General features: G+C 40.0%; 2 protein-coding genes across 2 annotated transcripts; both read left to right on the top strand.

Annotated features, from left to right (window-relative positions):
* Window positions 1-295: 295 nt before the first annotated feature.
* On the top strand, window positions 296-9,863 carry LOC121959723 (lysozyme C II-like). The gene is made up of 5 exons (XM_042509192.1): window positions 296-522; window positions 6,728-6,993; window positions 8,778-8,939; window positions 9,316-9,394; window positions 9,481-9,863. The coding sequence occupies exons 2-5, from the start codon at window positions 6,867-6,869 to the stop codon at window positions 9,545-9,547; spliced, it is 435 nt and encodes a 144-aa protein (XP_042365126.1). The 5' UTR covers window positions 296-522; window positions 6,728-6,866; the 3' UTR covers window positions 9,548-9,863.
* A 2,249-nt stretch (window positions 9,864-12,112) lies between these two features.
* On the top strand, window positions 12,113-14,879 carry LOC121959740 (lysozyme C-like). The gene is given in 4 exon segments (XM_042509211.1): window positions 12,113-12,239; window positions 12,790-12,948; window positions 14,520-14,598; window positions 14,687-14,879. Coding segments are annotated over 4 exon segments (492 nt in total). The 3' UTR covers window positions 14,814-14,879.
* The last annotated feature ends 260 nt before the right edge of the window (window positions 14,880-15,139 follow it).

Here is a 15,139-nt window from a genome sequence, read left to right as displayed (position 1 = left end):
ATCTCATGTAAACGTTCATTTTTACAGGTATACATTTAATCAAATCATTCCTTTTGTGGCCACACAAGTATTTTTCTTTATACTCCATATATAGTGTATAATCTCATGTACCCACTCTTAAATGCCCTTTTCTGTATCCTCTATAATCATCTTTTCTGCATTGTTTTTTGAAGTTGTCATAAATATTTGAAACCTATATTTCTGTTTCTGTCTGAGCAAGCGAGACTTTCACCAAGTGAAAATGAAACCACCTACTCATCAAATCAGGAAGTCCCAGTACAGAACAAATATAAGGGTGGACAGACTCAAAGCTCTGGACTTCTTTCAGGGGTTTTCACAGTTGTAGCCACTCTTCAGGGTGTTTTTTAATCTTTTTGGGCGTTTGCTGTACTGGGCTTCAGAATTTTTTGCTGACTTTGTTTTAAATGAAAAAGATCACAACTTGTTTAACGAGAAGAGTCATTTTTCTTTCTGGGTCTTTCTCACTGGCTGACCAGGCTTGGTCCTCCTCCGTATCTTAAGGTAAGACCCCCTTCCTGTGGTGGTTAGCGGTTAATCTCCTAAATAGGTCTAGATGTGGAATCCTAGGTGCTAGAGACCATTAAGCCTCCTACAGACTCTGAGATTTTAGCAATCTTATCAGTTTAGTGCAAGCTTCACTGTATGACATGGGTCTAAACTTGGGCACGACATGAAGTTTGATGAACGCATGGACTGAATTGCAGAATACCACAATCCATCAATATTAATAAACAATTTATTTTAGGTTGTCTTCACTTGCACAACGGTAACAATACCTGAGCCTCTTTTAATATGTGACATGGGAACGCACTTGGTGCCCTCCGACCGTCCACCAGCGTGTCATAACAATACCAACATTTCTGTCCAAAGACATTCTCACCTGATGCCATCCAGTCACATTCTGGTTGGATGCTAAAGGTGGCATTTGGTGTTATGCTTGTACTCAAAAAGCACTGACAGAGCAGGGGTATGTCCTCTGTATAGTGAGGTAGAAAGTGAGGGTGTGGACAACAAAAGTTGTTGCCATAACCACGGTTTTAATAACCATAATTGTACTGTAGTTTCCATGTGCAATTACTGTAACGAAAAAATATTTAAAATACAATTTAAAATGTTTTATATATTCTATAACAGGTTAAACCACTGTCACAGATCCTGCCCATTCTGCCTCTCTGTCCCTTTATTCAGCCAAACTCTCACTTCCCCAGCCCCCTGCATCCATCCACTAGATCCGCTTAGACTTTTCAAACCATAAAAATATTGTTGTTTGTAACTTCCTTTTCGAAAGGCACACAGGCTTTTCCTGGTCTGAAGCTCCTATCAGCAGTACAAAAAAAGTGTCTGTACCTTTCAAAACTGTTACTGCTGGAAAATAAAACTGGTTTCTACTTTCACAGAGCTGCAGTACAGTTAATGTTGGTAAGGGTTAGGCACAAAAATAACTAAAAGAATTTAAGAAAAAATTGTGGTTTGAGTTAAATAACAATTTTGTTACTGCATCATCGTCCTGTTTGAAATAATGATTTGCTTAAGTTGTGAGGAAAGGGAAATGAACAGCTGTCATTTAGAATACAATTCAACATTTTGTTGTCTCAGCCTTACAGCGATATGTGTGCAACGCCAAAAGGCACCCTTCGTGAGAACGCCACCAGATAAAACCGGTCATGGATGGCTAGAAGACACCTGCTGTATCAGTCTGATTTGTGCATGGGTGGCATGACTTGAGAATGTGGACGAACAAAACCTTTCATGTTTACATGAACGGCGTCAGATTGTTGTGCTGCGGGTGATGACGTAATATAATATAAGGAGTGCAAGGGCACATATAAGGCTGGCAGGAGTGGAGGTGGATGGTTCCCACAAACCTGGACTTTGAGTCCAGTGTATGCTTCCTATTCGGAAGTTTGTTTTTTTCTACACCTTACCATGTGTCTCCTAGCCCTAAACCGAACTTTCCATGACTTTATTGCTTGTGCTTGTGTTGCCTAAACACAACCAGGTGCCACATCATTCCACCATGTGCATTGATGACATTGCGGTAGTGGCATATTGGAGCATAATGAACAGACAGAAGGATGTCTTACTCATAATATGTAGACATGGAAATCTACAGACAAAGCTGCAACATTTGACCAGTTGCAATGAGAATGTGTTGGTCAACCTCCTCTTTGTGCATTTGAGGGGACTGTCTTAGAAATAGCATTATTATATTGTTATATATATTATATGACAACCATGAGCATAGCTATGTGCCAAACAGCTGAAACTCACTATAATACGTGTATTGTTGTAAAACAATAGCAGTCATGTTTAGGCAACAAAACTACTTACTTCGGTTTACCAAAAAAATCATACTTGTAATTAAATGTAACATCAGTGCACATGGACTGTACATAAATTACTTAACGTTATGTCAAAACAGTGGTGAATTATGGTTTTACACAACGCATAGGTACACAACTGACATAGCATTACAATAAAAAACAAAACTGACTATTGGTTTAACATGGGACAAAATTATCTAAGTTATGTCATAACAGTACATAAAAACAGCATTTGCATCTGCTCTTCATGTTCCAGGATGCAGCTACTGTGATGTCAACAAAATCACATGGTGGAATTACGCTGCATGTGGTTATGATTAGGCAACAAAAGCACATGGCAACCAACACTGCGACATCAACAAATGTACATGCTGGCACAGATGGTTAGGTGTAGAAAAAACATCACACTCCGACAGGAAGTAAACAAAGTAAACATCGGACTCATCATGAAAGTTCGGGATTTGTTGGATCCATCCATGGACCCTTCCAACCACCCCATAGGGACCTTCATGCTCCTTATTTTACATCAATACCAGCAGTGTTTCAGCCAGACACAGTGCAGTGGCATATTACGTGGACGTGACAGGTTCCGTCCGGCTGCATTCTCATCTGATGCCGCCTGTCCATGCATCATGTGCACACGAAAGGTGGCTTTTGGCATCCCAATCTAACATTGAAAGCACTGCAAAAGCTGCAGTATTGATGACTTCAGAATAAGAACAGGCCAGTGGCTCAGGATGTGGAGCTGGTCATCCACTAATTGGAAGATCAGGAGTTCAATCCCTTGTTCTTCTAGTCTGCCTATCAAAGTAAGCAAGAGCAAGATACTGAAACCAAAAATGAGTGCGTTTGAAAATAGTGTAGCAGATAACACCTTGCACGGTAGCCTTGGTCAGCAATGTATGAATGTGTGTGTGAATGGGTGAATGTGACAAGTAGTGTGAAAGCATGTTGAGTGGTCAAAAGACTAAAAAAGGGCTATACAAGTACAAATCCATCCATTTACCAAAGGGTTTTTACTTATCTGAACAAAGGATCTCAAACTGACCTGAGTTGCTATATTTATACAGGAAACTTAAGAAGATGAGATGAATTAAATAACAGAGGCAAGTAAAAAATCAACAATAGCTGTTTAGAAATGTACAGCTGTATCTCCAAGCTGCATCATTGTTTACACAGTTTTCAACATCTCCTCAGGCTCCCTCTCTTCCCTCAGATGGATCCATTCTAGTCTCCCCACTCAGTGTGCAGCTTAATTGATCCGACTGCCTTCACTCGGCCCGCTGATTAATTGCGCTCTGCGCCAGTGTTTCAGGTTTGAGATGAGACAGAGAGGGAGGAGAGACTGAAAACACAGCGCAGTGAGAAAATAGAGAAAGTTAGTGCAGTAAATGGAGTTCAGGAACTCCATTATGAGTGTGATTACAGCTCCCTATGATAAAATGTCTCAGAATGGAAGCGGCGGTGACAGACAGCTCCTCTGCTTTTCTAACTTTTGTATAAAGTGTTGGTGTCATTAGCAGTGTAAGTCCCAAATAACAAAATAATAAATTCAGTCTTCAGTCTAAGGTTGATTGGTAAAGACAAGTTTTTTGTTTTTTTTTTACTTTTTGGAGCAAACTTCTAAATCTAAATTCTGAAATGTCTATTCCTCCACATTATGCTCATCCAAAAAAATGTTTAAAAAAAATGACCTCACTTCCAACTTAGGCAGTCTTGGCCACTAGTGTATGTGTGTGTGAATACGGAAATGTGATTCATAGTGTGAAGGTGCTTTGAGTGGTCAAAAATGACTAGAAAAGCCATGTAAGGGTGAAGGTCAATTCTTCATTTTCTAAAAAATTCATTTAATTTAAAAAATACTTTCATCAGCAAAAAACACGTCATCACATTTTATAAAATGTCATCACATCCTCATTTTAAAAAAACTCCTTTTTTGAAAATGTACCAGTCTTCACTTACCAAAAAAATTTCAATTTCTAAAGATCACCTTGCTTTTAATAAAGGTCCTGCCTTTCAAAAACATGCTCATTTGTCAAAATGTCATTTTAAAAGAAGTCCTCACTCAAAAAAATAATAATAATTGCTTTAGAGGGCTTTATGGCATACAACATCTCTCCATCCTTGGACCCTCACAGCAGATAAGAAAAACGCCCTAAAAAAGCTTTTAATAAGTGAGCGGGGGAAAAGGTAAAAAAAAAAAAAAAACCCACAAAGGTCAGATGTGCAGTAGATGTCCTCACATTCCAAAGACATTTTCTCAAATTCAAACATTTTTACAATTTCAAATTCTATACTCCTCTTTGTCAAAAAATGCCAACAATTTTTTACAAAATATTTTTAACTTTTGAGGTTCAAAACTGGTCCCCACAAATCTGCAGTTCCTCTAATGCCCACTGGATGCTGGCCTAATAAACTCTCTGTATTCAAAGGAATGGGAAACTCCCAACTTCTCTCCACAAATACAAATCAGTACAGTTTTACCATGACCATTTCAGCTCTCAGGAGATCAACTATATTTTTTCCAATGTGAGCCTGAGGGGAGATTTTCAGATTTTCAATGCCATAGTACTGATTGGCAACGTGAAGAGACATCTGAGTTGAGAGAGTTGAGGTCAAAACAGAATCAGTTTCCTGTTCTGCAGAGTTTACGAGAAATGTCTCTTTTTATCAGTATGTTGTTTGTTTTGACTGTCGGCCAGTCTGAACAAACATTATGAAACAGGGAAGCCTTCACTTTTGTCTCAGTCTCAATCACTGCGGTGATATGACTTACCCTAACAATCTGTCAAAACAAGTTTAAAGGATCATATTAGTGTTTTGTGCATGCTTTAACCCATGTACTGTAAATCCTGTAAACATCTGTTTTTGGCCCGGCAGCCATTGGTTTCTCATCATTTCTATGAAAATTAACCTGCAGTGCTGAGGCATGTTAGTAAGCATTGGCAAATACCCAGCTAGCAGGAAGAGTTCCCACATTTCCTAACGTTAATTACAAGTTGCAATAACGTTTTGAGGAAAACATTTCACCCTAATGTAATGTAATGTATTGTGATATATTAACAATAAAATGAAACATTAAAAAAAAATGTATAGAGAATGTGGCCTAAACTTTAAAGAGAAGATTCTAGGAACATAAAGTAAACCCGCCACTGAAAATGTTACGAAAACATTCAGTGGTTGCATTGTACCATTCTCAGAATGCTTATAGAACCAAAAGTTAACATAAAGTGCAGCTGAGGCTGTTGGGATCGTCATAAATTTTGTAGATATTTGGCCATAAACCAAAGTATTCGATACATGTAATGATGGCCCTATGAAAGATAAGGGATCACTCACTAGAATATATTAAAACTGTGAATGTCTGCACAGAGTTCCACCAATTTAACCCAATAATTAGATATTTCTGTCTGGACAAAAGTAATGGACCAAACCTCAAACAGACAGCACTGTCGGATTGCAGGATTTCTGAGGACGGTTGCTTTATTATTCCAAGAAAGAAGCTATAAACTCTGTGTGACTCTGTGTGTAACCAGTCCAGGAAATAAAAAGTACCAAAGGCAATTAGATTCTCAGATTCTCAAATAAATATAGCAAAGCAAAAAAGGCAAAACTCAACAGGTGTGTGCACCTTTGAAGAAACAGGACTTTGGGGCAAGGGGTGTTTGTTTGTGGTATAATGGGCTGTCTGAGAAACAGGCTTTCCGTCCAGTGGCTCATTTATTGGAGAGATGGAGCCATCGGAACAATGGCATGGCATTTATAATGTTAGCAGGCCAACTATGAACAGACAGCATTCAAACTTTGGAGTCACTGGTGTTTGCACTTCTTTTTTAGAGGCTAATCACCTCACTACATCATCAGTCCCTGCCAGAAGGGTACAGATCAATGTTTTTCTGTAGGTCGATGCTGAAATTAGCGTTCTGGCGTCACAAAGCCTATGGGATTTTTCCATTGGATTTCTGATCATTGCAGAAAATAAGCTCTGGGGTAAACAAACATTTATGATACTTACAGGTTTTGTTCAGCAAAATAATTGTCACAAATCAACACCAACCTTTCTGGTCTTTGAAGCCTAAATGCGATACCCAGAAGTAAAAAGCTAATGCTAGGCTCTAAACAAACTTTTGGGTCCAAACCTGGATTGGCCATGTACAGCTTTTTTTTAAGTCAGTTTGATTCACAGCCACACCATTGCTTAATTTTCATTTAGAGAGAAATTTGTGCAAATTGCCTGGACTTCACCTTGTCCTTGTCCTTCACATTGGTCTTTCTTATCACACTGATAACACACTGCCTGAAAACAAACACCTGCTCAAAGCTCAAACCTAAAAACATTGATTCAAACTGAGTAAAAAGTGACATTTCACTTCTTTTAACAGATTTGTTGAAGTTGGACAAAATTCAAACAAAACATCAAGGAAAACAAGAAGTTTGTGTTAAATTAAGCAGCCACAGTGGTTTCAGCTGATCTTCTCAACTATCAAAGGACATTTAGCAGCAGCTGTGGAAACGTTCATCATGAGGAGTCTAGCGTTTCTGCTCTTGGTGGCTTTGGCCAGCGCCAAAGAGTATGAGCGCTGTGAATTGGCCAGAGTGCTGAAGGCTCATGGAATGCATGGCTACTACGGCACCAGCCTGGCCGACTGTGAGTATGAGCCTGTCCGTCTGCAGATACTGTGCACCACACCAGCCTATTCACTACCTTTTACTATTGTTGCATGTTAATATTAACTCCAGGGCCGTCAGTCGATTAAAATATTTACTCGTGATCAATCACACGATTGTCCATAGTTAACTCACGATTAATGCAAATTAACTGATTATTTTTTATCCGTTCTAAATGTTTTTAGTATTCTTATCAATATGGGAGTGTACAAATATGCTTGCTTTGTGCAAATGGATGTACGTATATTGCAACAATCCAGAACAATGACAGTTACTCCAGAATAACCTAAAAGGTACTGCATGCTCAAAAATATGCTGAAAGAGAAACATCAGCATATTTCTGTAGAGAAACTGTGATGGCTAGTTGGAGGCTGTGTGCGACGCAGGGCATATACATGAACAGGAGCTGCCTGGCTACTGCAGTCATGTTGCATCAGTGGTAAGTTTGCTGACTTTATGTTCAATGCCCTAAAGGACAGGTCAGCTGCAAACTATCCACTGTTGTCTGCCTGTGGCAAGGGGGAGGGCCTTGTGCATCAGCTGGCCGGGTTTTATAGCAGAACTTTCCATTCAGTAGACCATTTTCTTTATCCATTTCTGTGCCAGGAGGTATGTTTCTGCTGCCATCCACAACGTTGCTGCTGCATCGCTTTCTGATTTCCCAAACTACTTGGTGGGCTGAGGGTTATTATTACAGAACATGTGAGCATTAATTGCATGCCAAAAAAAATGGTGGCATTAAAATGAATTTCTGTCAACAAGTTATTTTATGCGTTAGCTTTGACATCCCTAATTATCTAATATAAATTTTCCATGAGGGAAAGAGCTCTTAACTCATTGAGTGCCAGCCCTATTATATAATGGAAAGTGGCTTGTGCCAGCTTTCTGGTCCTTATGAGTCATCTTTCAAGACCCACAGAATGTTTTGTACAAATTTGTACAAAATTGTAAAATGAATATGCAAAGTGACCGAAAGAACAAGATCGCGGGTGTAAGCGGCCGAAATGAGCCTCCTCCGTAGAGTGGCTGGGCTCTCCCTTAGAGATAGGGTGAGAAGCTCGGTCATCTGGGAGGAGCTCGGAGTAGAGCTGCTGCTCCTCTGCGTTGAGAAAAGCCAGATCAGTCAAGAGCATGGGGGGCATGAGAGTTTCTTCCAGTGTTCGCTGGTGGCCACTTGACCCTCTCTGTTTTTTGGGGGGCATTTTATACTGATATTGACTTGGTGTAGCTTTGTTGCTATAGTTTCAAATCACCTCTGTACAGATCACTCTGCTCTCTGATCCCGGCTACTCCACTTCATGTTTTGATCTACTGTCTTTTGTAGTACATCTACGAATCCCAGCAGCCCCAAAATTACACACAGGGAGTGTGAAAGTGTCCCCTTGTGCCAGCCGAAAACACACTTTGATATATATATACGTCAATGGCATTCAAGCGTTGGCTTTTGAATGACGTATATAAACGTCAATGGCACTCAGTGAGTTAAAGAAAAAGGTAATCATTTTGGGAAATATGTTTGGTGAGAGTAAGAGAAGATGATTGTTGCCTCACTCTTGGGCCCAGCATGAAACAGCTAGCCTTTCTTTGAACCATTTCCAGGCCCCCAGTTGAGACCGAAGGAAATTACCGTTTACAACCAAGGAAGATAACTCCCCATAAAACTGTGATTTAATGCATGATAGACCTTTCAGACAAGGGTCGCTTGTGGGTCTAAATGCTCAACGCTGATCTTTCAAGGGGTCTTAACTGTTGTTTCCACTGCAGGGGTTTGTCTGAGCTACTATGAGTCACGTTACAAAACCACAGCCATCAACCACAACCGCGGCGGATCCACTGACTATGGCATCTTCCAGATCAACAGCTATTGGTGGTGTGATGACGGCCAAACCCCCGGCTCAAAGAACGGATGCCACATCAGCTGCAGTGGTCAGTGATGAGCCACCACACCATAAACTTTAACAATGCAGGGAGGGGGGCGGCAGAGAAGAGACAACTGAGAGATCTCTTTTCTATGAGTCTTAATTTCTCTGCCACCCCCCACCCCCCCAAAAAAGCATTACTGTAGGAACAGTAAAGCACAGAGCTCTTTGTAGTAAAGATTCAAATATAATACTAGAATGTGGATGAGTGAATGAGAGGCAAATTTTAAAGTGCTTGGCATAAAAGTTATTTTTAAGTTATTATAATGGATGATTCATCACTTACTTATTATGTAGCACATTGTGTTGTACTTTCAGTTATATTAATGTCCATTTTTTAAATGATCATTCACATCCAGATTTTATTTTCTTTTTTTCCGCAGAGGTTCTGACAGATGATATCAGCGTGGCGATCACATGCGCCAAACGTGTCGTTAGGGATCCCCAGGGCATTGAAGCCTGGTAAGATCTGATCATGTGATTGTGATGTCTTAACTTCACGAATCTGCACATGAAGAGATGGGTGATGTCTTTCTGTCTGGTTTCAGGGTGGCCTGGAAAAATAACTGCAAAAACCATGACATTAGCTCCTTTGTGGAAGGATGTGGTGTTTAGTCAAAGCGTGGAACCAGGACGCTGTCATCGACATAATCTTTCATTTGTCAGTTGCAGGAAATTAAAGCATTTGCACTGTTTGTATGTTTGATCTAACAAAAGTAAGTCAGACGGCTATAGATGACTCCTGTTAAAACAGAGTTCAAATCTTTACTTTCAGTCTATTTAGTTTATATGTACATGATGTGATCTGATTGGTTAAGAGATATGTAGTGATTTCAGCTTGTATCAGTTGTGCTTGTTTTAAAACCAGATCAAAATGCTTGCGTTTTCAATATTGACTGTTGCTTCATTAACATGAATGGCAAATCAACAACAAGGTGTCTGGGGTCATTTCTTCATGTCATCTTTTTTGGAGGCGTAATGATTGAACAGATCCAATACACTGGACCTTTATAATGCAGAATATACATTCTGTTCACCAGATCATTAATTTTTGCCAATTTACAAAGGGGTTCAATGAAGGTATAACTTTTTTTTTTTTTTTTTTTTTTTTTTTAAGTTTAGGATTTAATTTTCATATTTTGATATGGCAACGCTAGATTTTAGGACAAGTTTCACTCAAACAGATGCCTCAGGGTCTGCTGTCAGGAAGGAAACATTCTCCTTTATACCTGACAGTATAATAGCCCCTCTGCTGTGTAATTTTCTCTCATCACTCCCCTGGCCGCAATAATGTACAGTCTGGTAGTCCCTATCAGTATCTAATGAGTAATGAATTGTCCCAAGCAATAACTTTATTTTAGCAGCTCTGGAAAGTTACATCACATGCAGTGCAATGACCTTGAGAGGGGTCATTCCAAGCCAAAGTCTGATCTTTGAGTAAAAATTACCAGAATATTTTCACTGTCTAATTCTGTTGACAACCACGCACGCAACACAGAAGAAATTGGCAAGCCGCAGTTTCCAGGATAAATTAGCCTCACTTAAGCATAGAAGGGGTAAGTGGGGGTGCGTCTTCCATCTTTATACACAGTCTATGGTCACATGATGCTCAACAAAGAGTCACATGACATTGTAAAAAACATGGCGCTGTATGTGCGGACAGAAGAAGAGACTGTTATATTCTGCTATGCGCTTGACGGTAGGAACTGGCTCCCTTGGGCATGACGCAGCAAGCACTGCAAGAAGTGTTATTACATCACATAACTCTTCAAAAGTTAAGCAGATCATCTGGAAGTTTTGAATCTACAATTCCTCTGTGAAATCATGGACTATCACCTCATACATGGCCACTCCCACATTTAAGGGGCTTCTCTTTCCGTTATTTTATTTCATTTTATTTTATTTTATTTTATTTTATTTAACCTTTTATTGAAAAAGTAAAAAAAAAAAAAAAAAGTGTTTTGTCTGTTTTAAAAACATTGACAATGCTATCGAGTTCTTTGGTTCTAAGAAGTTCAACGAAGATGTCAAGTGGGATCAGACCTGACAATTTTAGTTCAGCTTGCAGGGAGTTCCATGCAAAGGGTGCAGCATAACGAAATGCCTCTTTTCCAAGCTCTGTGAGGGCACAAGGGACAGTCAGAAGAAGGCAGTCATTGGGTCATAAACTATAATGTCCTTGATTCCTAACGAGGTGAAATTCAAGATAGGATGGGACCAGACCAAGTAGAGCCTTATAAATAAAAATCAACCAATGAGTGGAGCTTCTGACAGACAGGGATGACCATTCAACTTTTTTGTATAAAGTGCGATGATGAGTCTGATACTTGCATTCAGTGACAAACCTCAAAGCATAATAATACACAGTATCCAGTGAACGTAAACATGTGACTGGTGCATGCATCTACAGTACATCACCATAATCAAGCAAAGGAAGAAAAGTTGCTGACACAAGGCTTATGGTTATGGCTCCATAACACGCCTAAGTCGCCTTCAATTGTCAAAAATGACAGGTAGTGCAGTAGCTGTATTAGATATAAAGCTGCTAATGTCTTGAACATCCATCGGCATGCTTCTTGGAATGTTATTACGAGAGGAGAAGTTGCAGAACATCACTTAATGGAAACGCAGTCATCTTGCAACTGTGCTTTATCGACATTTAAAAATTATTGCTAAAGTTTTGCACAACGCTGTAATGGAAACCTGCTAATAGTCTTATGTGCTCTTCTCAAAGTTTTTCAAAAACCTGCCTGTACCGTGCCTTATCTTCAGAATCCTGCTTTCTTGCTAAACTTGCTAAAGTTTTGACACTTAGACCAACAATATTTTGCCATGGCTACCACTCCACTGTAATTTTCATTGGTAGATATATATGTGCCAGAGCTCCGCCTGGACTTCACCTTGTCCTTGTCCTTCATATCAGTCTTTTTTATCACACTGATAACACACTCCACCTGAAACAAGTCTCCTCAAAGATCAAACACCAAATCCCGCATTCAAATTCAGTAAAAATGTAAATTCAGCCTCTTTCATAAGCTTTGTCAAAGTTGGATGAAATTCAAAGAAAACAAGGTGTTCGTGTGAAATAAAGCAACCACAGCAGTTTCAGCTGAGCTTCTCGACTATAAAAGAACATTTGGCGGCAGCTGCGGAGACATTCGGTCCAGCGGAGAATCCATCATGAAGAGTCTCGTGTTCCTGCTCTTGGTGGCTTTGGCCAATGCTACAGTATACGATCGCTGTGAATGGGCCCGAATTCTCCAGGCTTATGGGATGGATGGCTACTATGGCTACAGCTTGGCCAACTGTGAGTATTAGCCTGTCACTCTGCCGTTACTGTGTCCCGACCAAAAAGTGTTACTTATTTACATGCATTTTTATTATAACAGTGTAACATAACTTCAGTTTTAAGGGCCATGCTGAACATTGCATATATACTTTTCACCCCCAAAAAAATGCTACAAATTTGAAGAGCTTGATGTACCAAATAATGTTTCGTTACATTAGAAATTTCAGGGTATTTACTTTTTAGACCTTTATGGCTAGCCTAAAGACAAAGTTCACCATTTTGGGGAAAAAAATTCAAATAGTAAGATGAAATGATTGATGCCATTCCTTTCTGTATGTATGGTAACTTCGCATAGCACAAACACTGGATACAGGGGGAAACAGCTACCCTGGCTGGGAACCATTTCCTAGTGACCAGTGGAGACTCAAATAAAATTACTGGTCCCAATCAACTAACATCTCATAAAACAGTGACTTGATGCCTGATATTGACCTTCAAACAGGAATTTAATGCCCAATGATGATCTTTCAGGGTGTCTACATGTGAGTCTGTTCTGTTTCCACTGCAGGGGTTTGTCTGACCCAATGGGAGTCGGATTTTAACACTGATGCCATCGACTATGACAGTGATGGATCCGCTGACTACGGCATCTTCCAGATCAACAGCCGCTGGTGGTGTTACGATGGCCGCACTCCCTCATCGAATGCATGCCACATCAGTTGCAGCGGTCAGTGCACCACCACAGCCAAAACTTTAACTACTTTAATCCTATTTTAATACACGCCATGTTGTAATGTTTTTTTAGGAATATTTCATAGGGGTGGATGGGGCCACACCTAAACCAAAAGTCATAACTGTATTTCAAGATGCTGAACCTCTCCTAAAACTCCCAACAGTAAGCCAGTGCCCTGCATGGCCACTATTTATGTTTGAGTGTATGCAAGGGCAAAATTTACACTGGGATTGGGAGGGACTTTAGGGTTTTTTTGTTTCTTATTTTCACGAAAATCTTTCTGGATGTTCTCTTAATGACCAGCCACCATTGTCTGACATCTGAGTCGATAAAAATGTTAATTATACAGCTCACTTGCCATAAGAAAATGTTGCCATTGTACATTTCTGCAAACCACAAATACATTATCTTTGTGTACTTCATATGGTATCATATCAACATTTCCAAAGTAACTCAACATATTCTCATACCAAGTCGTCACATATTGTAGCTTTGTTAGTGGACTCCTGTGACTAAATATTATGTTTTAGGTATCCTTTTCCATTTGCTCTTTACATTCTTTCAGATACAGATTTCAATACAAGCACTCAATGGGATGTGGCTGCACAAGGTCATATTTAGGCAACAACAGTACATGGCGCGGGGGCCCTTCTGTGCAGAGTTTGCATGTTCTCCCCGTGTCTGCGTGGGTTCTCTCCGGGGTTTCTGGCTTCCTCCCACAGTCCAAAGACATGCAGCTCAGGTTGATTGGTGACTCTAAATTGCCCTTAGGTGTGACTGTAAGCGTGTATGGTTGTCTGTCTATGTGTGTCGGCAATGCAATAGTCTGGTGAAATGTCCGGGGTGTACCCCGCTTTCCGCCCGATGACAGCTGGGATTGGCTCCAGCCCCCCCGCGACCCTTACGAGGACAAGCGGTTACAGAAAATGACTGACTGACTGACTGACAGTACATGGCAACCAAGGCTGGGATGTCGACAAATACACATGCCGGTTAGGATTAAGCAACAAAGTCTAAAGGTTAGAGAAGGAGGCACATGGGTATGTGTAAAAACAGACAATGCCTACATTTTTTTCTGGCCATTTGATTAAATTATACTCATTTGACTCACCTTCAGTTATTACAATACTGAGATTTCTTTGGTATGACCCTATAGATTTTTTTCTTTTCCTTTTTTGGGAAAATCCTGCACAGTATACTTTGAAAGAGCATCAGCGAGGACTTTGTGCACTTCGATGCCCTAGTTTGACTTCTCAGGCTACACTGCTGCCTACTCATTTGGGTGGAGATTTTCTGGCAATTCTGTAGTCCAGAGGAAGATCTCTTAGGTCTTAGATGCTATAATTGCACAAATCAAGCATATGACAATAAAGGGTAGAGCTTTTTATAGTAAAGATGCAAAAGGTTCAGAAAGAAAAAAAGGACTTTTGAGGATGAATGAATGAGCAGATTTTAAAGTGCTTTGCATGAAAGCACTAAATAAACGTAGCACATATACTGAGTTACAGTTACATTACTGTCACTGTTTAAATTAACATTTAAATCTGGATTTTATTTTTTTGCAGAGCTTCTGACTGATGATGTTGGTGTGGCGATCAATTGTGCCAAACGTATCGTGCAGGATCCCAATGGCATCGCAGCCTGGTAAGACCTGATCATGTGACAATGATGAGCTATCTGCACAAACATTCACATGTGGAGAGATGGCTGATGTCTCTCTGTCTGGTTTCAGGGTGGCCTGGCGCGTTCACTGCCAGGGCCGTGACCTGAGTGGCTATGTGGCAGGATGTGGTGTTTAATCAACGAACCAGGACACTGTCATCGATGTAATGAAAGACGCCAATCTGAAGCAGCAGTAGATTAAAGCTTCTCTACTGTTTGTATGTTTGATCTGACAGAAGTAAAACAGAGAGTTACTGGAGCTACAGACGACCCTTATCGAATCAAGACAATTCGAATCTTTACTTCCACAGTATTGAATTCATATTTACATGATGTGACAGATCTGATCAGTGACGAAAAATATGGCAATTTCAATTTGTTCTCATTTGAAAACCAGATTAAAATGTTGATTTTCATCAATGACAGTGGCTGAATAAACAGCAATGGTAAATCAATGATGAGGTCATTTCTTCATGTCTTCTTCTTTGGAGGTGTACAGACATTAAAGATTAAACTGCTCTGG

Source organism: Plectropomus leopardus, chromosome 20, assembly GCF_008729295.1.
Source record: "Plectropomus leopardus isolate mb chromosome 20, YSFRI_Pleo_2.0, whole genome shotgun sequence".
NCBI classification, from domain to species: Eukaryota; Metazoa; Chordata; class Actinopteri; order Perciformes; family Serranidae; genus Plectropomus; species Plectropomus leopardus.
This window is presented reverse-complemented; position numbering and strand designations above follow the sequence as displayed.

Bases quoted from the DNA above. Each gene is read 5' to 3' on its own strand.
- LOC121959723 (XM_042509192.1), top strand. From the start codon at position 6,867: ATGAGGAGTCTAGCGTTTCTGCTCTTGGTGGCTTTGGCCAGCGCCAAA. The intron at 6,994-8,777 runs GTGAGTATGAGC...TTTCCACTGCAG, and splicing joins CGGCACCAGCCTGGCCGACT to GGGTTTGTCTGAGCTACTAT. The intron at 8,940-9,315 runs GTCAGTGATGAG...TTTTTTCCGCAG, and splicing joins ATGCCACATCAGCTGCAGTG to AGGTTCTGACAGATGATATC.